We start from the raw sequence: 24,780 nt of genomic DNA on the forward strand, positions 1-24,780 counted from the left end.
CTGAAGTTCTGCCTGTGCATAACACTCAGAATGACAGGCGGATGCGTATTAGGGACTTTAACTTGTGGCTTGGTGAATGGTGTCGGGAGCAAGGATTTGGCTTTATTGCTCATGGTAGCTCTGTTTGGAATGGAAATAAACTGTACAAAAAAGATGGTTTGCATCTTTCTCAAAAGGGAACAAATGTTCTCAGTGAGCAGTTCAGAGGTTTTGCTAGGATGTATTTAAACTAGGAGGGGGGGGCAAAAAGGTGATAAAACATCAATCCAATTGTCCCCCAAAACAAGGACAGAAGGTGCCTGTAGCAAGTGTGTTAAAAAATGATAAGCTTAGAGTCATGTCTACAAATGCTCGCAGTTTAGGGAATAAGATCCATGAACTTGTGGCAATAATGCCAACTGATAGTGTAGATTTAGTCGCTGTTACTGAGACATGGTATAATGAGAAAAATGACTGGGACATAGCAATACCAGGGTACTCTTTATATAGAAAAGACAGGGAAGGCAAGAAAGGGGGAGGGGTGGCCCTGTATGTAAAGAATAGCATAAAATCTAGCCTAATAAAGGTTAGTGAGGCGAACATAGAGTCAGTTTGGGTTACGTTAGAATTTGGTAATCACACAGTAACTCGTGTAGGTGTAATTTATAGGCCCCCAGGACAAATTGAAGAGTTAGATAATCTACTAGTTGAAGAAATAGCTAAAATGACAATGAAGGGGGAAGTTATCATCATGGGTGACTTTAATCTTCCTGATATAAATTGGAAAACAAAAATAGCTACTTGTGCCAGGAGCACACATATTCTAAACTCCCTACTGGGATTGTCTCTAAAACAAGTCGTTGAGGAGCCAACTCGTAAAGAGGCCATACTAGATTTAGTGTTAACAAATGGAGATTTGGTATCAGATATTACTGTAGGTGAAAGTTTAGGATCCAGTGATCATCAGTCAGTGTGGTTTAATATAAGAACAGTGACTGAGTCACACCACACAAAAACAAAAGTTTTAGACTTTAGAAAAACAGACTTTTCCAAAATTAGAATATGTGTAAAGGAGTCATTATCAGACTGGAGCAATTTAAATGGAGTCCAAAAGAAATGGGATTATTTAAAAGTTGCACTACTGAAGGCAACAGAAAATTGCATTAGGCTTGTCAGTAAAAGCAAAAAATTCAAGAAACCACTGTGGTACTCCACAGATGTAGCCAAAATAGTAAAAAACAAAAAGTTAGCATTTAGTAATTATAAAAAAACCCAGAGTGAGGAAGATAGAATTACCTATAAGATTAGGCAGAAAGAGGCTAAGCAAGTTATAAGAGCTTCCAAATCACACACAGAAGAGAAAATAGCACAGTCAGTAAAAAAGGGGGACAAAACCTTTTTTAGATACATAAATGAGAAAAGAAAAGTAAAACAAGGATTAGTTAGATTAAAAACAAAAGAAGGAAGGTATGTAGAAGAGGATAAAGGTCTAGCTGACTGCCTCAATGAATATTTTTGTTCTGTATTTACAGATGAAAATGAAGGAAAGGGACCTCAGTTAAGAAAAAGGATAAATGAGTCATTTATTACACGTGAGTTTACAGAGGAAGAGGTTCTATTTCAACTGTCAAAAGTAAAGACAAATAAGTCAATGGGACCTGATGGAATACACCCAAAGCTATTAAAAGAGCTTAGTGGTGTACTAGCAAAACCATTAACAGATTTATTTAACCAATCATTGATAACAGGAGTAGTCCCAGAAGATTGGAAGTTAGCGAATGTTGTGCCCATTCACAAGAAAGGTAATAGGGAGGAGTCGGGCAACTATAGGCCAGTAAGCCTAACTTCAGTAGTGGGGAAAGTGATGGAAACCATGTTAAAGGATAGGATTGTTGAACATCTAAAAACACATGGATTTCAAGATCAGAGACAACATGGGTTTACTTCAGGGAGATCATGCCAAACTAATCTTATTGATTTTTTTGATTGGGTAACTAAAATTATAGATCAGGGTGGTGCAGTAGACATTGCTTACCTCGATTTCAGTAAGGCTTTTGACACTGTTGCACATAGAAGGCTTATCAACAAACTACAATCTTTGAGTTTGGATTCCAATATTGTTGAATGGGTAAGGCAGTGGCTGAGTGACAGGCAACAGAGGGTTGTAGTCAATGGTGTATATTCGAAGCTTGGGCTTGTCACCAGTGGGGTACCTCAGGGATCTGTACTTGGACCCATTCTCTTTAATATTTTTATTAGTGATATTGCAGAAGGTCTTGATGGTAAGGTGTGTCTTTTTGCGGATGATACTAAGATATGTAACAGGGTTGATGTTCCAGGAGGGATAAGCCAAATGGAAAATGATTTAGGTAGACTAGAAAAATGGTCAGCGTTGTGGCAACTGACATTTAATGTGGATAAGTGCAAGATAATGCATCTTGGACGTAAAAACCCAAGGGCAGAGTACAGAATATTTGATAGAGTCCTAACCTCAACATCTGAGGAAAGGGATTTAGGGGTGATTATTTCTGATGACTTAAAGGTAGGCAGACAATGTAATAGAGCAGCAGGAAATGCTAGCAGAATGCTTGGTTGTATAGGGAGAGGTATTAGCAGTAGAAAGAGGGAAGTGCTCATGCCATTGTACAGAACACTGGTGAGACCTCACTTGGAGTACTGTACACAGTACTGGAGACCCTATCTTCAGAAGGATATTGATACCTTAGAGAGAGTTCAAAGAAGGGCTACTAAACTGGTTCATGGATTGCAGGATAAAACTTACCAGGAAAGGTTAAAGGATCTTAACATGTATAGCATGGAGGAAAGACGAGACAGGGGGGATATGATAGAAACATTTAAATACATAAAGGGAATCAACACAGTAAAGGAGGAGACTATATTTAAAAGAAGAAAAACTACCACAACAAGAGGACATAGTCTTAAATTAGAGGGACAAAGGTTTAAAAATAATATCAGGAAGTATTACTTTACTGAGAGGGTAGTGGATGCATGGAATAGCCTTCCAGCTGAAGTGGTAGAGGTTAACACAGTAAAGGAGTTTAAGCATGCGTGGGATAGGCATAAGGCTATCCTAACTATAAGATAAGGCCAGGGACTAATGAAAGTATTTAGAAAACTGGGCAGACTAGATGGGCCGAATGGTTCTTATCTGCCGTCACATTCTATGTTTCTATGTTTCTATGTTTGATGTTTCTAGTTGATTTTGTCGCGATAGTGTGTCCAATTGGTGTCTGCTCAACCACTTATGCATGGTTTACTGTACCCAGCCTTTAACTGCTAAATATCTTTACATATATCTAGGCAGGTTCTGCTCAAAGAATCATTTAAGGATTCAAAAGAAATATTGGTTATTTAGTTTAAGACTTTTAGTATATATTTGACACACAAACAGAAAATTGAGCAACAATATGAAATCTGTTTTTTATACAATACTATGACATCTTCCAATACAAAAATGTTTTGCTTAACCAAGTTTAAGATTTAGATGTAATTCTTGTGAGCTTTAAACCCAGCAGATGGAAATTAAACGTAAAAAAAAAAACTTTACATGATCTTTGCCACTAGTGCTAGTAATGCTTTTTGCTGTCTCCATATCTGTTTTAGGTTTTCCAAGTTAACCAAATAACCTGCCACCACTATATTTATTTTGCAGAAGTAAAACTATAGGCTGCTTTCACAGGCATTTATTGACCATGTATTATGTTTATTATCCAAATTAATCTGTTGTTTCATTTTTCTTTTATTCATTTTAGGAGCTCACAATGGCTCAAGACTTCCCAAGAGGCACGGCAGCTGAAATCCCTGTTACCAGCAATGGAGAGATTGATGATCAAGTAGAACACAGCTACAACTTGGTAACTATATGCACACAACAGGACCTCAGCTGGTTCTCTGGCATGAGCTGAAAGGAATATTAATACTTTATGAAAATAAATTGGAAACAGTTCCATTATGGAATAAAACATTTATATCTCCAGCCAGGGTACACACAGTGTACGTATTAAAAACATTACCAGACTTTACTGACCTGTTCTTTTAGTTAAAAAAGGGAGAGTGCAAACTGAGCCCGACACAAGGCTACTCACATTACTACAGGGCTATGTGGGCTTCTGTGATAGCCTCTTTCACACCTTCATTACTGTGGAGCCCTGTCAAACACTTCCGTATGTGGCATATTGCTGAGGGTTTTATTGTTTTGGAGCTCTGTGAATGTTATACCTATGCTAGCATTAGAAACTACCACTCATTAACTTTCAAGTGACTTCTTAGAAATAAGCCCTGATAAGTAAAATCACAGATTTTTGCTATACATAACATTTTGTGAGCTGAAAGCTTTCCTGCTTCTGAATGGTAGCGCTTCGTTGTATATTAGCAGACTTAGCTGTTACTAAATCCGTCCGCTGCAGAAATAAAGGGATTATAGTATATACACGTCCCAGTATATACAAAACCCAGTCTTTGCTTCTGAATGTATGTAAGTTAAAGAAACTAACAATGCATGCATTCAGAACTGTGTGGACCATATGGCAGTGGAATAATCCGCTCGAGAGTGTGATTTGTCTTGCACATGCTGCACATACACTGCTAGAAATATCTAGTCACATTTATTGTCACACCTGGTATTTGGTGCCTGGCTTCTACTGTAATAACTGAAATCTATCCTATAACATCACCTGTTCATAGTACATCATTAATGTAAATATGTAACTTTGCAAGGATAAAGACCTAGTGGTGTTTGTGTGCATTTACATATGAAGCCATTTGATGGTGAACGTGATAATGTGGCTTTAGTATATCTTGGCTTGCGATGCCATGTCTAAATGCACCTAGATCTCTGAGAAGTTAACATGTATATGTATAGGGAACGTGTAACACCCACTAATCCTGTCTGCGAGCCTCAGCCGTGTTTATCCTTTCAGACTTTCAGGCTCCATATCGCTTAATTAACCTCTCATGTTTCAGTTGCTGCATAAACGGATTGCCGTCAATCACCCTGGATAGATAAATCTGATAAATCTGACAAAACAAGTGGGCTTGGGTATTTTTTTCTTCTTTATATGAAGAAAGTGTGCCAACAGGTTTATTTTTATTGGCAGCAGGGAGGGGCAGCAGCAGCAAAATACTAGGTGCAGCAAATTTGGCAGTGATGCAATCTCAAGGACCTGTCATTTTAATGTAAATGCTTAATAGGGCTGGAGGCTCCTTCAGCTTCCTCATGAATGGCTCCTGCTCTGATGGTGAAATCCTTCTGTGCAGAATATATCAGAGTCTGTAAATTAAGAAAATGCAGTTTTACCACAGCTTTATTTATCCAAAGTCATGGGAGCATACAGCTTTCTAGTTATGATAGATATTTGGTCATCTGGCTCATACTATAAGCACATGATTTAATTAAATGTTATTTTTGCTAGATGTGGACAATGATGCATGGGGAATACCATGTTGTATTTGTTTAAGGAAACTATGGAAATACCCAAACACTCCAAAGTATTTGTTAGTTTATCTTAGTTTGCTGACACAGGTAATATAGAAAATACATTTTGGGAGAATGACATCCGACTCTTAGTTGTGTGGTACAGAAATCACTTTACTGCACTTTACATCCAACCCAGATTACAGTGAAATAGAAGTGCTCAGCTTTGTCACAGCTAGTTACTCAGTCTAGTCATCCTAAGAAAACAGTGCAAACAGTAATGTGCTATGTAAAAACTATAAAACACCCGTGAGATTAACAGACTCAGATGATAGTTTGAATATTCATCCATAGTAACAGATTTACCGGTTATTGATTGGCATCATAGCAAATACTATGGTAAAATGCTAGCCACACACATTTGTCCTATGTTCCATGATCCGGTATAGTGTCTATGAAATGGTTAAAGTTTCAGCACATTGTCAGTGATGTTACTTTTTAAATTAATTTTGCTAGCTTATATATTCATTAGCTGCGTATATGTATATTTTTCTGCTCTTTGTAGTTCTCCAGTTAGGACAATCCTAATGTCCTTGCTTATGTGTAGGATATGTGCTATCTGAGGACCATCTTATGTTGGAGGAGCTGCTAGTTCCCTTCCTTCTGCATTTTCTTCGCAGTATAAGCAATTTTTGGGTATAAGCCATATTGTCAAGTATACATTGCTGGTAAATCACAAAGAGTGCCATTAAATCCATTAGTTGGAGAGCAGGCAGGTTTGTTTGTGTTTAATACAAGGGTTGGCAAATTTTTCGAGTTAGAGAGAGAGAGAGTTCGTGTGTGTGTTCGTGTGTGTGTTCGTGTGTCTGTTCGTGTGTCTGTTCGTGTGTCTGTTCGTGTGTCTGTTCGTGTGTCTGTTCGTGTGTCTGTTCGTGTGTGTTCATGTTCTGAATATCTGGTAATTAACACATTACCAGATATTTTAAGGGGCAGATTATGTTTCAAAACTTGTATGTCTCAGTACTGAGCAAAGAACTTCCCTTAAACTAGAAAAGAAAACCGTGTAAAAATATTGCTATATCATTATCAGAATACTTAGAATTTCATGTATACATATAATTCTAAGTGTTTAATATTTATATATAATTGGGGGGGCGGAGCCTGCTAGCACACGGCACCAGACGCCATTTTCCATCTCTCCCGAACCTACAACTTAATCCAGGCAAAATCCGCGAAAAGGGCACCCATCCAGCCCTACAACCCACATAATCGGAACCAGCAAGGCAAGAGGCACCGGTAGATGCCTTTTTTGCAGCCCCACAAGCTCCCCAAGCGGAAACGCAAAACCGGGGCCTACACCTCGCCGGTGATCCGGGACCTGAAGGAATTTCTGTTCCGGCCGCGAGCAGAGAGGGTAGGACCTCCACCACCCCCCCTCACCCACTGAAACGCCAGCGCTCATACCTACAATGGGACGCAGATCCCAAAAACCAGCACCTGATGGAGGGGATATCGGCGCGCTGCTGCAACGCCCGGCGCCACCGCGCCCCGCTCCCATGCCCGGGCGGAGAACAGGAGCCAGCTCACGCTCCCCACCAGGAGCTGAGGGGACAGGAGACCTCCCAGGCCACACGGCCAGCGCAGGTACAGCAGCCTGACTCCCCTGAAGATGCAGCACCAGCCACTAAGGGGGACCTTAAACTCCTGCTTGCTGACATCCACAAGCTTTTAGCAGCTGACACTGCCCTCCTCAAGACAGAGGTACAACTGGTTACAGATCGGGTAACTACCACAGAGCAAGAAGTAGGGGAGGTTAAAACACACCTGACAACACTAGATGAACAAGTCCTCACTATACAGCATCACCAAAAACTTATGGCACTTAAAATGGCGACCATAGAAGACAGACAAAGGAGAATGCACATCAAAATCAGGGGAATTCCAAATGCAATCACTGCAGAAGAACTGCCTCATTACGTAAGGCGTCTTCTAGCCAGCATACTCCCCCACGCAGCTGCAAAGAAAATCGCCATAGACGGCATCTACCGGCTCCCGACATACTCATCTGAAAACACCGGCAGCACGAGACGTCATCTTAAGGTGCGTCACGGTTCAGGACAAGCTCCATATTATGGCAGCGCTTAAAGACCGAACGCCACTGCCCTTTGAAGGCACAGAGCTAACCTTCTATCAGGACTTATCTAGGGCCACACTACTGTGGCGCAAATCATACGGCCCAACAGCAACACAGCTACGTGCCGCAGGCATAGCCTACAAGTGGGGAGCAGGAGGGTCTATGGAAGTCACCCGCCCAGGGACAACACACGTCCTCTCATTGCCTGAGGAAGCCTCCACATTTTTGAAAACCCTCGGATTGCAGCACCAGACCCCGAAACACCAAGGAGAACGCACGGAACGCATGACCGCCTCTCCTGATACCCCGGGAACAAGTGAACTGGGGGCACTGGGCACATGAACACTAACCGGTTGATAAAACACAAGATTTAATTACGATGGACTTTATGTTTTATTATGTTTATTATGCCTTTTATTTTAAGTTACTATATCGTTACCTGTAGGACGGATTACTCCGCTGACGCTACTTGAGTTATACTACCACTAAGACTGGTTGCCTTAAAAGCACCCAACTGGACACATAGTCCAACAAACACAACCCCCTCCCCCCCCCCACAACCCCCCCATGGTCAGGGGTGTCTTGTCCCCATGCCGAGGCAGAGCGCACCACCACGACACCATCCAAAGCCCTAACACGCTAGAACCTATCACATTTCTTACACTGCTGACAGAAGCTACTGTAGGGCCTGTAAACCACACAGACTGCCCAGCATGCAAGCCGTACCACAAACAGCTAGTCACATAGTAGACTACAACGTATCACACAGACTACTTAACCGACTACCACACACAGCTAGACCAACCCCACTGTGACTAATTTTCACTGTTACCCATTCCTGTTACGCCTTATCTGAAAATGTGCTTTTAACCTTATGCCATGTTTTATTTTGTTTAACATTATCTGTATACATATGTATAAGCTTGTTACCACTTAAATGGCAGCAAAGTGCTTGTTTGAAACCTAAGCACAACAAAATAAAGAATAAAAAAAAATATATATATATATATATATATATATATAATTATATATATTTTTTTATTGTTTATGTGCGTGGCAACCCAAGCAGTGTCACCATGATCACATGACTTGGATTGACTGCTGGGCTACTGCCAGGGTTGTCACACAGGTCCAACAATCCGAGGTAGGGCCCGATCATAAGGCAATCTATGCCTGGGCTTGACAAATCCCAAGCGCCAGGTCACCAGGATGACTACCACCTGGGATTGGTTGGCCCTTTCCTCTTCTCCTCCTTTCTCATAACGTGCAGCTTTTTGTGCGCCGGTATACTGGGAGGAAGTGAAGAGAACTGTATTTTCTTCCCTCCGGCGCTAAGGTTGCGCAGGGGAATGCTGAGCTGGCAGGAGACCAGGCAAAGAGTGGTCTTTTAGTTGCCAGCTTCTTTCCACAGAGCCTCCAGACCACCCCATTGCCCAGTGCCAGCCTCGAGCCTGCCCCCATCCTTCGCGGCCTCAGCACCAGAAGGGAGTAATTACAGTTCCCTTCACTTCCTCCCGGCATACAGAGAGCATGGGGCTGGAGAGACGGGAGAAGTGGGAGTCTGGAACAGCGGCAGCCTTCTCCCCTCAGTCGCAGCCAGCCCCCACTTGACTGCTGCACAGGAAAGCCACATCCCTGCGCCCACAATGTACTGTGCAATGCCACCCTAACTGTGTTAAGGTTCTTCTTTTGTAGGACATCATAGCATGCCCGAACATCAGGAAGCGGTTATAAAGGGCATATATTGTTGTCTGCCAAAGCAACCATTTTTCGTTTAACTTGAGAAAAGTTCACTTCTGTCATTGAATACCTTCCAAAAAAAAATGGTGAACTCTAGATGCAACACTAAAGGTATACAAGTTATCCTGTGCATATCTAAAATGTTGAAATTCCCACTTCATAATCTTATATCTCAGAATGACAAAATTTCTAGGTGAAGAAAAATACTTATGCACCTTCAGGCTCTAAATGAGAAAAAAATATGCTCAATAACAGATTTATGTAGGTCAATGAAGTCATTATCATATTTTCCATTAATATACTTCTTCAGCTTTTTCAGCCTTTTTTATTTTTTTATTTTTTTTAAACTATGTTTAAGTCTCTCTGCTGAACGGAGAGAATGGTGCAGGAATGGTTATCGACAATTCAGGGCATGTGAATATTGCTAACTTTGAGGAATACAGCCCTAATGAATGAATAGATGAAATTCCCGTTCGCATGCCCAAGTGTTTCACTGGGCATGTGCTGGAATCTCAGTGCTATCTAGTGTGAGCAGATGACGTGGGACTTCACCTACCCACACAAAGATGGCGGCGCCCTGAATATAGATCGGGGCAGAAAATAAAGATTAAAAAATAGGTAATCTGGGGGGTTTAGGGGCATTTGGGGGTGACTAAGGGGTCAATTGGATGTAGTGGAGGCGGGAGGGGGGTTAAAAAAAAAACAAAAAATAACGGGATTCAGCATGACTGTGCCACTTTAATTGTGTATGTTTTTTTTATTTATTTTTTTGTGACCTCACTCAAACCAGTCTGCTATCAAAGCCTCACTAACATCCAATGTATTTATTGACCACTAAGCAAGTCAGCTCTTATTTTGAAAACATTTTTCTTAAAAAGTAACAAAGCAGTGTGTAAGGTCTTTATATTCTGTCGCTTTTCCAGTCTGAATTGTGAATGCACAGATGTTATGTGACGTTTATGTAATTCTCTTGCTCCCTAGTTCAGTGACCTATCTTTTGTTCTTTTGGATAGGGAAGGGACTGCAGGAATGACTAATTGGAATTGCTGTGCCTGAGTATTTGTAGAAGGAAATCCATTAGAATGCTTTTGTGTGTTATTCTGTTAATTGCAGCCCTTAAACTTCTTCTGCATGTACTGCTCCATGAATAGTGTGGGAAAAGTAACTTCTTGACATTTTAATGCTTGCTCCTTTTTTTTTTTTTTTTTTCTTCACAGTCCCCATTCTGGGATTTAATGCCTCTGTCTGTCCTCTGGGGAGGAGGAGAATAGAATAGTTTTTTGGGATTTTAGTAGTATGTGCCTTACACAGGCAGTTAATGTCGAGATAATTGAAGTGAAAGGGTTACATGACACCTGCATATATACCTGTGTAAGTACATGTATATCTGCACTAACTAGTGAAGATTGTGTGAATAAAAATACATTCAATAACTACAGCTGATTTAAACATTGCTGTGTCAAAGCAATGATAGTTTGAGAATGTTTACAGCAGTACCATACATTTGAAAGTGAGTGATTGTCTTGGGACACAGATTTTTCAGTGATATGTTGTTCTCCTGTCATCTGATCCGTGTGAATCTCTCAGTGGGATTGCCACGCTGTTCTGATAAATAGGTGTTGCTCACAATCACAAATTAGCAGTTCCAGAACGTTTATTCAAATGACCACATGTTGAATGATCCAAAGTTCATTCTGAAAGGGCTGCTACTTACCTGAGATAAACAAGGCTCTCACTGAACCAGCAAGGTATCTGTAATCAGAACATCAGGATCAATCACATTATCAAATGCATTACAGATTTTGATAACAAAGAAAAAAATTGATGCTGCTGTGCACTTACCCAAAAAGGGGGGAAAAAACATACAATATGTACCTTTTTTTTTTTTTATTTCTATTTTATTAAAGATTTTGCATCAAAAATACAACTGTTACAGGGTATGTCAGTGAGGCAAGCATTGTGCTTTTGCCTCTTCTATAGGTCATGTAATGTAGGATTCTGCGACTCTTACATATAATGTCACACAGTCTACGTTCGTTGGGTCTTGTTATAGTCTGGTGTGTGTCCTCGTATCCTGTGGATTATGACGTGTTGTCTAGCCTGTGTGGTCCATTCTCTGTGTGTGCCAGTATGCCTATGTTGTCATTGGTGAACGTCAGGGCTATGTGGTTCTGCGTCTGATAGTATGTCTGAGGATCCAAGTGCCGTTAGTTGCCGTCTTGTGTGTCACACTGTAAAGCTATATGTGTTGCTGGTCGGGTAAGTCTTGTGTACTCTGTAAGGCGTGTAGCCTGAACGTGGGGCTAGTTAGGTCGTGAGTGAGTCCAAGTTATAGGGCTGCTTTGACCGCAGGTTCTTCGTTGAACTCTGTTGGCTTGCTCAATGTCAGGTCCCAGTGTTCTGTGGTTCCCTGCCTGGTATGTTCATGGTCTTCCAGAATGCCGTGGGGTCTTCCCCAGACGACAGGGTAAGTGTCTCACTTTCCTTTTGGACGTTCAGCGATCTATTTTCTCCCCATCGATATAAGTCCTCCGCCTCTCTGTTTCTTGGCCACAGGTGCCAGCTGTCTCCTTGACACTAGCGCCCCGAAGGAAGGTCCCCGTACATCAACACGCTGCAGGCCTCCAGTCGGAACGTCTTGAGCTCTCTGGATCTGTTGAGGATAGTGGTCCTCAAAGCAATATCTCTGGTGATGACTATCGTGTCTCTCGGCGCACCCGGGGGCGCTGCCGCCGCCTTGCGTGCTCTGAACGCTGAGATCACCACCCCCTTGGTCTCTACTTTTTAGGCCCATCGAGGACATCAGTCTCTTGGTGAAGGGTAATAGGGCTTCTTCACCCACTGTTTCTGGGATTCCTCGCATGCGTACATTCTTGCGCCTGTGGCGGGATTCCAGTGCAGTCACAGACCCGGTGAGTTTCTGCACCTGTGTGTCCAGGTCATCTGTTTGGTTGCGGGTGTCCTGCATCTGGTTTTCCCGGGACTGCTCTTTATTCTCTATTTCAGAAATTCTCTTGCGGAGGTCCCCTATATCTGCTTGGGCCTCTTTCAGGTCTGATTTCCAGACTTGCCTTATGTCCTGCAGGAGGTGTTTAATGTCCCCTTTAGTCACTGGGGAGGACTCCTCGTCGCAGTTGGTTTCTGGATAATCTTCTCCTGGTTCAGGTGAGGTGGATATATCTCCCTCCTCCTGGGATGCTTCCGAGGCCTCCTCTTCAGCACGGGCACCATTTTGGCGGGAGCCGCGATCCCAGCTGCAGGCCTCTCAAAGGAGAGCCTGATATCCCGCAATCTCTCGGTCGCCGGTGGCTGTTTTTTTCTGTTTTTGCGCCCCATGGTAGTCTCTGTTGGGGCGTGAGTAGGGATGCCGCCTGTGGGGTCTCTATAGTGCGGATGTTAGGTTCTATTTAGCGTTCTCTCTCGGAGCTCCAGAGGTGAGCGTCTGCTCTGTTGCTCGGCTAGCCACGCACCCCTCCCCCCCCCCCCCCCCCCCCCCCAATATGTACCTTTTAATTTGTAAAGCAGGGCTTGACAAATTTGTGTTGAATATATAGAAGCCAGCTAAAAATGTTAGGAGACAGTTTTTGGTTTTTTTAAACTAACAAAGCTTTATTTTCCATAACACAAATTAAGATCTTAAAGGGAACACTATAGTCACCAGAACCACTACAGCTTAATGTAGTGGTTCTGGTTTCTATAGTATATCCCTGCAGTCTTAGCACTGTAAACACTGCCTTTTTAGAGGAAAAGCAATGTTTACATTGCTGCCTAGCAACACCTCTAGATGCAGTTCCTCAGACAGTTACTAGAGGTGTTGCCTAGTCCACTGCTGCAGCATCTATGTACAGCGTCTCCACTCTTTGCATGAAGGTGCTGAACGTTCCTTATAGAGATGCATTGATTCAATGCATCTCTGAGAATATGCTAATTGGCATAGCATGGCGTTTTGTTGCGCATGCACAATAGCTTCACAGTGTTTTTGTATGGAAAGCATGGGATTGGCTGACATCATCAAAATTGATCATGTTGGCCCTGGAGAAGGGGCCAGCCACGGCGAGACCAGCTTGGTGTGGGAAAAAGATGAGTGAAAATACCATTTCCATGTGATTGGAGGGGGGTTTGTTAACAAACATAGTTAATTTTAACATTATGTCAGAAATACATACTTCCTGACACTAGTGTTCATTTGAATTTATACATAAAGACAACACCGTCAATGACACACACACACACACATTTTCTCATACACTCACAAATATTTATTTTTTATGTCCACCCAGCCTCCTTAACCTTGGAAAAGCTGGAGAGGATTCTTTCCCTGGGGTCCAGTGTGGCTCCTGTCATCTTCCTATTCTGATTGCTCTGCTCTCTCATGCGCCGTTTAGTAATGCATGGGCTGGGGGGATACCATATCTCTGCCTCAGGCATCATAGCAAGGCGTGCGGTAGAGTGCACCAAGAAAAGTTGGAAGATGACGGCTCCCTCGCCGCCTGGCTCTGTTTGGTACAGCCCTTCTGCCACAGGGGGAATGGGCTGACAAGATTCCTAGTTTCCATGGCGACCTGGTGCCTGGCATTTGATGAGCCTTGCTGTAAAGTGCTAATGGATTAGTTCTATATAGATTACACATATATATATATATATATATATATATATATATATATATATTTTTTTTTTAATTTTTTTTTCCATTCTTTCTTGGAATAAAGGAGGTTATGTATAAAAAAGTGTTGTGTTCTGAAAAGAGGTCTTAAGTACTTAAAGTGGGACAGTCACCATGGACCTGCAGTCACATTGCATTGATGTCTCCAACAAACACCCAGACACTTTTTATAAATAACCCCCATAGTAACTTTTCAACTATTGCAGCAGGAGCTGAATAATACATTTTAATTACATGCAATCACAGGTGGTGTTTCGTGTTTGTATTGTGTGAATTTAAATTTTGTAGCACGCACCCCTTCCGTGCAGCATCTTATGTCTTCATAGCTATTAGGTACTCTTGATATCGGAGTTAAATCCTTCCTCTTTAATGGAACTCTGTAGCATTAAGAATACAAACAGGGTTAAAACTAAGTTGCCACTGCACCAAGACCACTTCATTGCGAAGAAGTGTAATGGGTGCCTTTTAGTGGTCCTATCAAAGTCAAAGTCAACAGAACTCATTTGTTATAGTGAAATAAATAAACATAATAGAACGTGTCTTCAGCCAAACAAAACTGAGGGAGTCAAGTTATCATTTTGATTTTTTTGTTGTTGTAGTGTTAAAAAAATAAAATAAAAAATAAAGTATACCATTTTTGAATCACATTTATAAAAACCTCAATTTAAAACAATGGTTTTCAACTTGTTTTGCTTTCAAGGCGCGTCAAAGCGTGCCGTAACCTCATTAACTTCAGCGCTCTAATAGGCTGAATGGAGTTTGAAACCAGAAAAGGTTAGAACCGGTACTGACTTCTGTTCTATACCACCCTTTTCATGGGTGTAGGTAGCAAGGGGCATGGGATATGAACATTTGCAAAATGTATATTAAACCCATGCAGACATCTTTTTACATTTTAACAATGTTGGCGTTGAGCCACTGTTGAGAAAGTGGTTCATGTTTAGTTTTGTAATCTTCCATTGTGTGCTTTTTTTTTTTTTTTGTGTAATGTAATCTCCAGTGTGGAGCGCCCATTGACAAGTTGTAAATTAGTTTGTATAAAAAAAATAAAAGGGAGGATCCTTGACTATTCTTGTGGTAGGTAGTATTGCTTGTATAACCCGTATGCAAAATCAGACTTCCAGTAGTTGTTATACTTGTTTTCCGCAATATATTTTGACACTTCCCCCAACCCTTTGTCCCCATAAGTTTCCTCTCCATTCTGTTGAAGGCAGCTTGCAGATTAATGGTGGGTATCCGTATCACCATTTTTATTTTGTTCTTTTCCGATTGTGTATAAAGCCTTTCATTGGTTGGTATTAAAATACAAGCTTAGCTTTTCTCCAAGCACCTTAAGCTGTTTATCCAAGCAACTTAAAAATTTGACTTGCTCTATTAAATAGTCACTTTTTATAGAGAATGTTCATACAAGCGGTTGAAAGAGATTTGTAGTAAATTCATGGCAGTTGGAGAAACTAGATTTGCAGAGTAGTTTTGGCTAGAGATGGAAAGGCATGGTGTCTAAAAAAAAAAAAAAAAAACCCCAAAAAAACTCGAAACATTAAGGGGATTTAAAAAAAATTTAAAGCTGGAAAAAAAATTTTTTTCAAAGGGGTACGGAATATGTTTTTTTTTTTTTCTTTTTTTTTTTTTTTCAATATAATGAGAACATGTTTGACATGTTGTTCATACATTTAAATATCAAAGATCTTTCTATAAAAATATAAAACTCAAAGACTGTTATGAGTGGCTAATCTTTAATAATTGCAATTTCTGTACTGGGACGACATGCAAATCCTGAAATATAATTAAAATATAAATGTGAAATCAAGGTGGATCTCAAAATTCAAGGTAAAATAGCCACTGCCCGTGTACAGCTCTTCAAGCTGAAATGTTGCACATGCAGACTCTTGCCATCATGACTACTTCCAACATCAAAAGTGGTCATAGTGGTTGGAGTAACCCTTTAAATGTGAAATTCTATTTAATTCTCACTTTAGTGATTAATCCTGTATAAAAATACTGAGGTTGCACTAAATAAAAAAAAGAGAAATATGCATTTCTGTCTCTAGGGAAGTGTTTGTTTATTTTGCTTGTGGGCTCCATCTTGTTAGTATAGTTGATTTAGTTGTTTCTGTCCTCTCCTTTAGGCCTTAAAGGGACACTAATGGCACACAGATCTCTAAATATCAATGAAGTGGTCTTAAGTGCAGTGCCCTGTCATTATAGCCCTGCATGTTTCCATTGCAAAGCTAAACACACCTAGTGGCTGTCTATCTGACCATCAGTAGAGACGCTTCCACTGTGAGAACAGGGACAGACTTTGTTCTCACGTCACCTACTCTGGATCATTCTTCTCATCCCTAATGCTTTTCTATAAAACTGGTGGCTGCAATGAGTAAATAAAAGCTCTGGAGAAAATTAAGTAGAAAACATCTCCTCCTGCCTCCCCCCCTTTCAAAATTTAAATTAGGGAGTCTCCTGAATTTAAGTAGGTGGCTAATGTTATAGTATTCTTTTGATGAGCGGGGTTAGTGTAAATTCCTCTTAATTCTGAGTATTGATCTATATTTTAACTGCATTCGTTTCTCAATAACCTTTATCTAAATTCTGAAATGATTCCTACGAATGTTCTGCTTTGATAAAACTCTTTCTCCAGCCATTGCTGCAAATGTGCAGATCTGGTTGTGTGGTGGAATCTCGGTAAAAATAAATTTAGTAGGCCGAGATTACCACGTGGCATGCGTACGTGCATATGCTGACGTATCGGTCGGTTGCACGAGGCAAGATACGATCAGTAGTGTACGGAGCATGTGCAAGAATACCGGATGTAGTATTCCCCTCCTCCATTGTGCTGGACAAGCCATGCGGTCAAGCAGGAAGTTAATTCTTATTTGTTTTGATTGGTTAAGAGAATGTGCGGGTGGAGCTTAATATGGGAGGAGTTATGTGCCTATATAAGGAGCCTGCACTATTGTCCGGGGCTCAGAACTTGTTGTATTTTGGTGACATTAGTCCCTCTGAGTCCCGATCGGTGAACCGAATAAAGAATCTCTTCCTTCCTGAAGAAACCTGTGTCCATCTCTCTGTGCTTGGCTTCCGTCAGTTTCTCCGGTATCAGTTGGGAGATTATGATCAGTTGCCTAATCAGACTCTGTGAATAGTGAATGCTTTACTATGAGAAAACACACTAATCGAACTATAGTTCCCCTGTATTGAGAAAGGAAGCCCATTTGGTTTTGTTGTTTGGCTATTCCTCTGTAACAAGACCTAAGTTCATGACAACCCAAAGTACAGATCTACGTTTAAGCTTCCTTTCCCTTGTTCATAACCAACAGTACTTGACCAGCATGCCTAAACCCGTTCTACACTGTAACGATCACCCCTGGTCCACTTTCATCTCAGGTTAACCAGTCTTCTCATACTCTTCTCCACAGCTTTGGAGCAACCTTTCTGAAGAAATCAAATCTAGCACCAATTCCTGTAATACCAATATTAGCAGGTCTTACAGGTGATGTTTGATTTGAGCAGCTGCTTAGTATATAACTCTTGCAGTATTCAAATGTCTCAGCACATGTCTGCAAACAAGAGAAATTTAAATGTGAGATAATAAATAAATATATTTTTATTATTTTGTTTGTTCCAAGGCCTCTCTGACTAAGTTTCATATAACCAACCCTCACATTCTTTCCGTGCCTGTGTATATGTGTACAAGTTATCAGATGCTAACGTTGAGCATTTGTCTGCCGATTTATCAGTGATGATCTCCTTTCTGCTTTTGCCATGGAAAAACTGTGATTTGACAGACATAACTTTGATTTATTTGCTTTCATTGTAGAAAATGTCTCCCAAATGGAAAGAGACCCTCATTAAAGGGAAACTCCAGTGCCAGAAAAACGATCCGTTTTTCTGGCACTGGAGGGTCCCTCTTCCTCCCACCCACCAATCCCTGGTTACTGAAGGGGTGAAAACCCCTTCAGTCACTTACCTTGGACAGTGGCGATGTCCCTCGCCGCTGCCTCCGCGACGCTCCTCCCAGTGATTGCGTCGGCCGGTGGGCGAGACTGATCTCGCCCACCGGCCGAGGAGACGTAATGCGCATGCGCGGAAATGCCGCGCATGCGCATTACGTCTCCCCATAGGAAAGCATTGAAAAATAATTTCAATGCTTTCCTATGGGGTTTTGAGCGACGCTGGTGGTCCTCACACAGCGTGAGGACGTCCAGTGACGCTCTAGCACAGGTTTCCTGTGCTAGAACCCAGGAAGTGACCTCTAGTGGCTGTCTAGTAGACAGCCACTAGAGGTGGAGTTAACCCTGCAATGTAATTATTGCAGTTTATGAAAAACTGCAATAATTACAGTTGCAGGGTTAAGGGTAGTGGGAGTTGGCACCCAGACCACTCCAATGAGCAGAAGTGGTCTGGGTGCCTGGAGTGTCCCTTTAACATCCAAATAAGAATATGTAATCAACTGTCATGTGCTATAGTAAATAAATATACTATGTTATTTAGTGATAATTTTTCTGTAGAGTATGTAAGAATTACTTTATTTATTTATTTATTTTTTAGCATTGCGTTCCGTTAATATTTTATGGAATCCTTTTATGGATTTGAGTATCAGCAACAGCCTATGCCTGCTCTATTGGTTACACTGCCTCAGGTACCCCTGTGACTGTGTCTTTTTAACTGCAGCAATGTTCATTAATTGCAGTAGTAATAAGACTACCCTCGTGTCTAGTGAGGTAAAAGTCAGAATTTTACTTCCTGTTTTGCTGTGTATGAGACATGCATACAGTACACATTTCTTCTCTGCCCTGATTTCCAGTAGACAGAATATGTCTCCTGATTGTTGAGGTTTCTTTCTGGTCACAAATGAACTGCCTGCTGCTGCAGCTTGTATTTGCAAGTACAACAGCTTTACAGACTTTAAGAATTCTTGTTATTTGATATCCCTTTATATAATTTTTAATCCGTTAACTTGTCAAATGGATTAAAAATGTTTATTTTACCAACTGGTTTAACTTTATACACTGCAAACTCCTTAACAACAACTATTTAATGTTGTATTTAGTGTTGGGAAACACTCGTTTCAAATTTACATAATTTATCCTTGAAGTTTTTTGTTTGTTTTTTGTAATTTCATCTTGGTTTATAGAATTTTTAAAGGTAAGGTTTCAGTACCTGCTTCCAAGCACCATAAGCTTTGTAATAAACTGTACTGATTATGGTGTGCTTGAGTATCCCTTTCATTTATCAAGCTGTTTCCTAGTGGAATAGGGTCTTTAAAAGATTAGCAATGCCTTAATAGGAGGAATGGGTTTTGTATGAAACCGTACATCAAGTTACAAACACATACATATGTAAAAGCTGTAAGGCCGGTCTGTTACTCATTTTGCAGAAAGAAAACCTACATCTTTAGAGAAAGTGTGTAATACTAGGTCTCTGAGATTGATGTGGTAGTCTGCTTGGCTGCATGGAATTTCTTTTTGTCTTACTGGAATACAGATGCAAAGCAAATCCTAACCAGAGACCACAAAATGTGCATATGAGAATGAACTAATGGCAAGCCACTGTCTGCTATGAACTGCAGATCTCTGAAGCAGGGGAAGTTGGTGATGTGATGACATTTTTGTAAATATCTTCTGTGTTGTCATTTTATGTTTGAGCATATTTTATTAACATAATATTTTTAATACATTTATGTTGTAAAATGCATGAACAATAGGAGTGTTTTAAACATATTGCTTCCCTTTAATTTAACACCATATTTAACTTCATACACACCTTCTGGAGTTTTAACAGCTTTTACATGCTTACAATAACATCCACTATTGGTTCTTTAAAGGTTGGAATGAGAATTCTTTAAATAAAATGGGTATTGTTGGAGGTAGTATTTCCATATTTATTGTGATGGTTAGTGGAATATCGAGAGAATTTAAATATGAGAAAAGGCAGTGTTTACATTGGGTCCGAGTGTCATCTCTCGGAGCTATCACTTGGACAGCCACTAAATGGGTTTTCTGGTTGCGGTCTGCAGTCTTCATGCAAATGTTGAATGCTCCCCCCTATAGATGCATTGAGCCACTATCTGAAGATGTTGATTGGTGTAGTGCTGTGATTGCTGTGTATGTGCACTAGCCGTTAGAATGTGTCCCTTTGGGGAAAGATTGGATTGGCTGAGATCATCAGTGATGCTGATCTCAGGCAGAAGAGGAGTGGCGGATGTGGGTTGACTAAAGGTACGTAAGAACTAATTATTTAACTTAAGGTTGGCCCTGAATCTAAATAGTTTTTCTAACGCTCAAGAGTTGCTTTAGGCTTTATAAATGCCCAAAATAGAAAACTACAAACAGAATAATGTGTAATTCATTTATGTAATCAGCTTCTGTTCTCAGCAATTCTGTGCCCTTATTTCACAAAAGTAGATAACGGTATTGCAAGCCATGCTCTGTGCAGCTATGAGACACTGCGGTTACTACGATAATGCTCAAATTTGCTTTATGTGTGCTAACTTGAACTTTCTTTTTATATTTTTTTGTAAGGATCTCAACCGATCAATACCAGCGGGACTAGGCCTTTCCCAGACACAGATCACTGCACATGGCTTTGATAGCTGTAAAGAAGGAATTATTGAAGCTGGTCCCTTTCAAGGTAAAATAGCCTTTTCTTTTTTCTTTTCTGGTATTCTACTTGTAATTGGGTCTTACATAAAAAGATTTGGCACAATTCGGTAGGATTTAGTAACTGGTAATTTAACCTTTTGGCATTTGACAGCAATCAAATATATTTAATGATGTACTAATTACAGTACTGCAGATAATAAGCCTTGCATGATATACTTTACTCTGATCTGATTATACTCTCCTATTTTTGATATATTAAGTTATAAAGCCTTTTTTATGCTGCAGGACACGTTTCACCCAACAATTCAGATTGTTAGGGGTCTTACTGCATCAGTGTGAGATACTTTTTGAATGCTGTTATTACATCCTCCTAGAGCTTCGTGTGCGCATTATGTGAGAAAATAGAATGTCCTAGCACTGCAACTTTGCATATTTAGTTATTTATAACAAGACATGTTATAATTCATGTGAACTTTTATATTGAAACTATTTTTAAAGTAACACTCCAAACACTATAACCACTACAGTGTGCCATAGTGATTATGGTGCCTGAGGTGTCTTGGCATTCACCCATTGCAAGTTGTCCGTCTTTTTAACTTGGGTCTGCTAGGTGCCGATTCCCGCCTCCACTACTTATGATGGAGAGCGTCTGTAAGCTCTTCTGTGCTAAACATTGCAGTGCATGGCTAGCTCGGTAACGGAAAGCATCAGATGATTGCTCTCAGCCAAGGAGCTAAGCCCTGCACCACTGTGCTTAGCTCAGAGAGCTTCCAGAGCCCTGGTGTTTGTAGTGGAACCCCGGGGGAGTGTTCTAACTGTTGTAAAATAGTTTAACTAGTTGCAATGGGTGGGGGGCTGAGGGCAATTTTGATAATGGTGCTTGGAGTGTTTATTTAACACTTATCCTGGTATGAATACTCAGCTGTGGTTGTAGAAAGATTTGGCTAAATCTGATGTGCTGGTTGTTGAAAGAGTTATCAAAGCTGAACACTGATAAAGTTAATGAATTGTGCTTCTGATGTTGTAACCATTTTCAGGTAACTCTGTGGAGTCAATGCAGGTCGAGGGATGATCTGATTGATTCCCGACATGTGCTTTACATCCTGCTAAATCCAAGTCAAGGCTCCCAGGCGTGCAGAGGGGTGTGATTGGCATGCTAGATTATGCTATGCTGGTTTTTGTTCGGTCCCTATACTTTACTTGCACAGTTTGTGTATTTTGTGGCAAGTGTCCTCGCAACATAATCCTATTTTATAACAACGCAAAGATGCTTTTATACATGTGCAATGTAATATATTCCTAAAATTTAACAATGTGAATAAAGTTTAGGGAATTTATTAATTTTGTTGTTGTTGTGAGAATAGGATTATTTACTTAAAAATAATGTACAAAGTACAATATGACACTCCATAATCACACATGCAGTGCAGAGGTTGCTCGGTTCTAAACCTACAAATATAATTCATCTTGGAGCAGGTGTACACAATCATCAGATACATGTCTTATAAATTGTATAGGAAACTGTGCTGTTATCAATATATATGTTGATGTTTTAAAAAAACATAGGTCAAATTATGTATAGTTCTAAGAGGTGAAATCAAGGAGAGCACTGCACTAATGAGAATAAAGGGTGCAAGGGCTCTGACTTGGCCACATTGAAATAGCTTCCAGTACAAAAAATTATGTCCAACGCTCCTTATAATGTCAGAAATATTACTTTATTGGCAACCAGAAAAGTAGCTGCTTTTGGACTGCAAATAAATGGATATGTCTGACACACTAAGGAATGTAGGACATAATTTTTGTGCTGAAAAGAATAAATAATTGGCAAAAATATTCTTAAGAAAAAATGGGGGCAACAGTTGAACCTTGTGGGCTTCCCTGGAAAATTAGAGTGAACATAAGTCATTGTAAACATTAAAGGAACCCTATTGCTATAATAGGAGCATGTTGCTAGTGTCAGGCATACAAATGTATATTCCATTATAGCGCTAGAATGCAGCATTAGGTCCCTCAGACGCTTCTTTCTGGAAATTAAAGGTAATTTTACCTTTTCTCCCGAGACGTGCCGGTCTCGCTGCGGCTGGCCCTGCCTCTGTTGCTTAGATAATTAATATTGATGACTTTAGCCAATCCAATGCTTTCCCATAGGGAGGCTATTCTGCATGCGTGGCAAAGCACTGTGCGAATCAGCATCTTCTCATAGAGATACATTGAACCAATGCATTTCGATAGGGAAGGTTCAGCGCCTCTATGCAGTGGGAATGCTAAAAGCTAGTGCAACAGGAAGCACGTCTACTTGGCCGTTTGAGTGACTGCCACTAGAGGTGTAACTAACCAGAAAAAGAAACACTCTGATAATGCAGCATTTACAGTGCTCAGCCTGCAGGGAAATGCTGTAGACACAAGAACCACTACATTAAGCTATAGACCTTGAAGTCAGCTGAAATTTCATTGTGTTACATAAAAATGTTTGATTGTAAGGAAAAGTTCTATTATAAAGTGAAGCCTTTCCTTCATAACCTCTTGACAAGTTGAAAGATGCGCATAACAAGTGAACTGAGGAACACCCAGTCTGAGTCATGTGTAATTACACTGTCAGCACTGGTACAAATCAGGTCCGGGCTCAGCCCATTTATACCAGCTTCTCTCTATATGATTAAGAAGGGAAAAACAACACACAATTAAGAGAGACATTTATATTCTTCAATATAAATTTGTAATTTTTATAAAAATGTAAGGCACAACATATACATACTTTGTACTGAGAGGTTCATAATTGCTCTGTATTGTTATTGTGCCGAAAGTGAAGGATTCAACTGAGAAATGCCTCTATTGACAGCAACTATAGGAGGAGTTTTGGACAGATTTAAACTTTGCCTTTTCTCAGGAAATGGCAGTAATTTACACTGTCCAAAAAGGGGACATCATCAGTGCAACAAAAGTGTTTAGAGTGTTCTTTTAAGGGAAATACAATCTGCATTTGTTTTAACCATATCAGTGAAATATGTATTAAGTGTCACCATGCTGTTTTGATTAGATTAGATTTGGGATTATTTGATTCCATGTCATGATCCACCTTAAGTTCCTGTGTATTGAGCAGATATATTTTATAACGTTTTGTTGGCTCATAAAGTAAATGCATTCTAAGTTAACTGCCACCTTTGACTCATGTTGGTTGTATGTACCATCACATTATTTAAACCCCATCAAAATGCTAATGGTTATGTACATACAGTCTAGTAGCTAGTTAAAGTGTATAAGTGAATATTGTAATTTGTGGCATTTCTCACGGATGACACATTGCTTACCAAGTCAATCACCTGCGTGTTTTACCATGGAACGGACTGTGTTGCAGTTTTTTGTTAATTGAAAACGTAGGACCGGGGTTCCAAATAAACTCTAGAGCCAATCCTCTGCTTTAAAGGCATTGAGCAGAAGGGTGTCTGATATTATCCCAATGTTTATTCAACTCCCTTTGTGTTGCCCAGGAAATGTACCGTATTTTTCCGTGTATAAGACGACCCCTATTTTTTTAAGCCCACGATTAAGAAATCAGTATTTTAATCATCAAATAGAACAACTTTGATATTTACTCTGTGACGTTAATAGCTCTATAGTGCATGCTGGGAGACTATAGCTCCCACAACACTGCAGGTGGTGTGAGGGCATGCTGGGAAATCACAGTAGTACCCTCTGCTCCCTGACCCCCATTCTCTCCCCCCCCCCCCCCCCCCCCATAAATATAATTCAGGAAAGCAAGACCTACATGAGGTAGAGCAAACCTTAATATGGCTGCTCCTTTTATGGTGTGGCATGTCTCTGGAGCTCCGTTGATGGTAGTGCTGATGTCTGCTGCCACTCCCACGCATATAGGGACCTCTTCCTCCTTGCCACAGTATTCAGAAGTGGATCGGCAGGAGGGAGGACAGGTATGTGTGTAGGCCGTGGCACACTGAAATACTACAGGCGCCATCTTAACAAGTGTGTTTTTTTTTTTTTTTAATAAATATATATATTTTTTTTATTGAACCCCTGCAATGACATTTCGTGTATAAGACGACCCCCAATTTTAGACTAAACAAATTTAGAAAAATACATAGGCTTATACATGGAAAAATACTGTATTTAAGGAAATGTTTCTTTCTTCCCTAAGTCAAACACTTGTTTTGTTCTTCCCTATAAATCTTTAGTTCACTCTATGCTGTACTGTTTAAGAAGAACTATT

At 40.4% G+C, this 24,780-nt stretch overlaps 1 protein-coding gene across 5 annotated transcripts in view; it reads left to right on the plus strand.

Moving 5' to 3' along the window:
* The window catches only part of ARFIP1 (ADP ribosylation factor interacting protein 1), a 105,688-nt gene that overhangs the window by 33,956 nt on the left and 46,952 nt on the right, over positions 1-24,780 (plus strand). For all 5 annotated transcript variants that reach the window (XM_063458527.1, XM_063458528.1, XM_063458529.1 and 2 more), the window contains 2 exons: positions 3,753-3,854; positions 20,472-20,580. In XM_063458527.1, the coding sequence (XP_063314597.1) occupies positions 3,753-3,854; positions 20,472-20,580 (211 nt within the window). The remainder of the gene's footprint in view (positions 1-3,752; positions 3,855-20,471; positions 20,581-24,780) is intronic.

The sequence above is a fragment of the Pelobates fuscus genome, chromosome 6, assembly GCF_036172605.1.
Source record: "Pelobates fuscus isolate aPelFus1 chromosome 6, aPelFus1.pri, whole genome shotgun sequence".
NCBI lineage: Eukaryota > Metazoa > Chordata > Amphibia > Anura > Pelobatidae > Pelobates > Pelobates fuscus.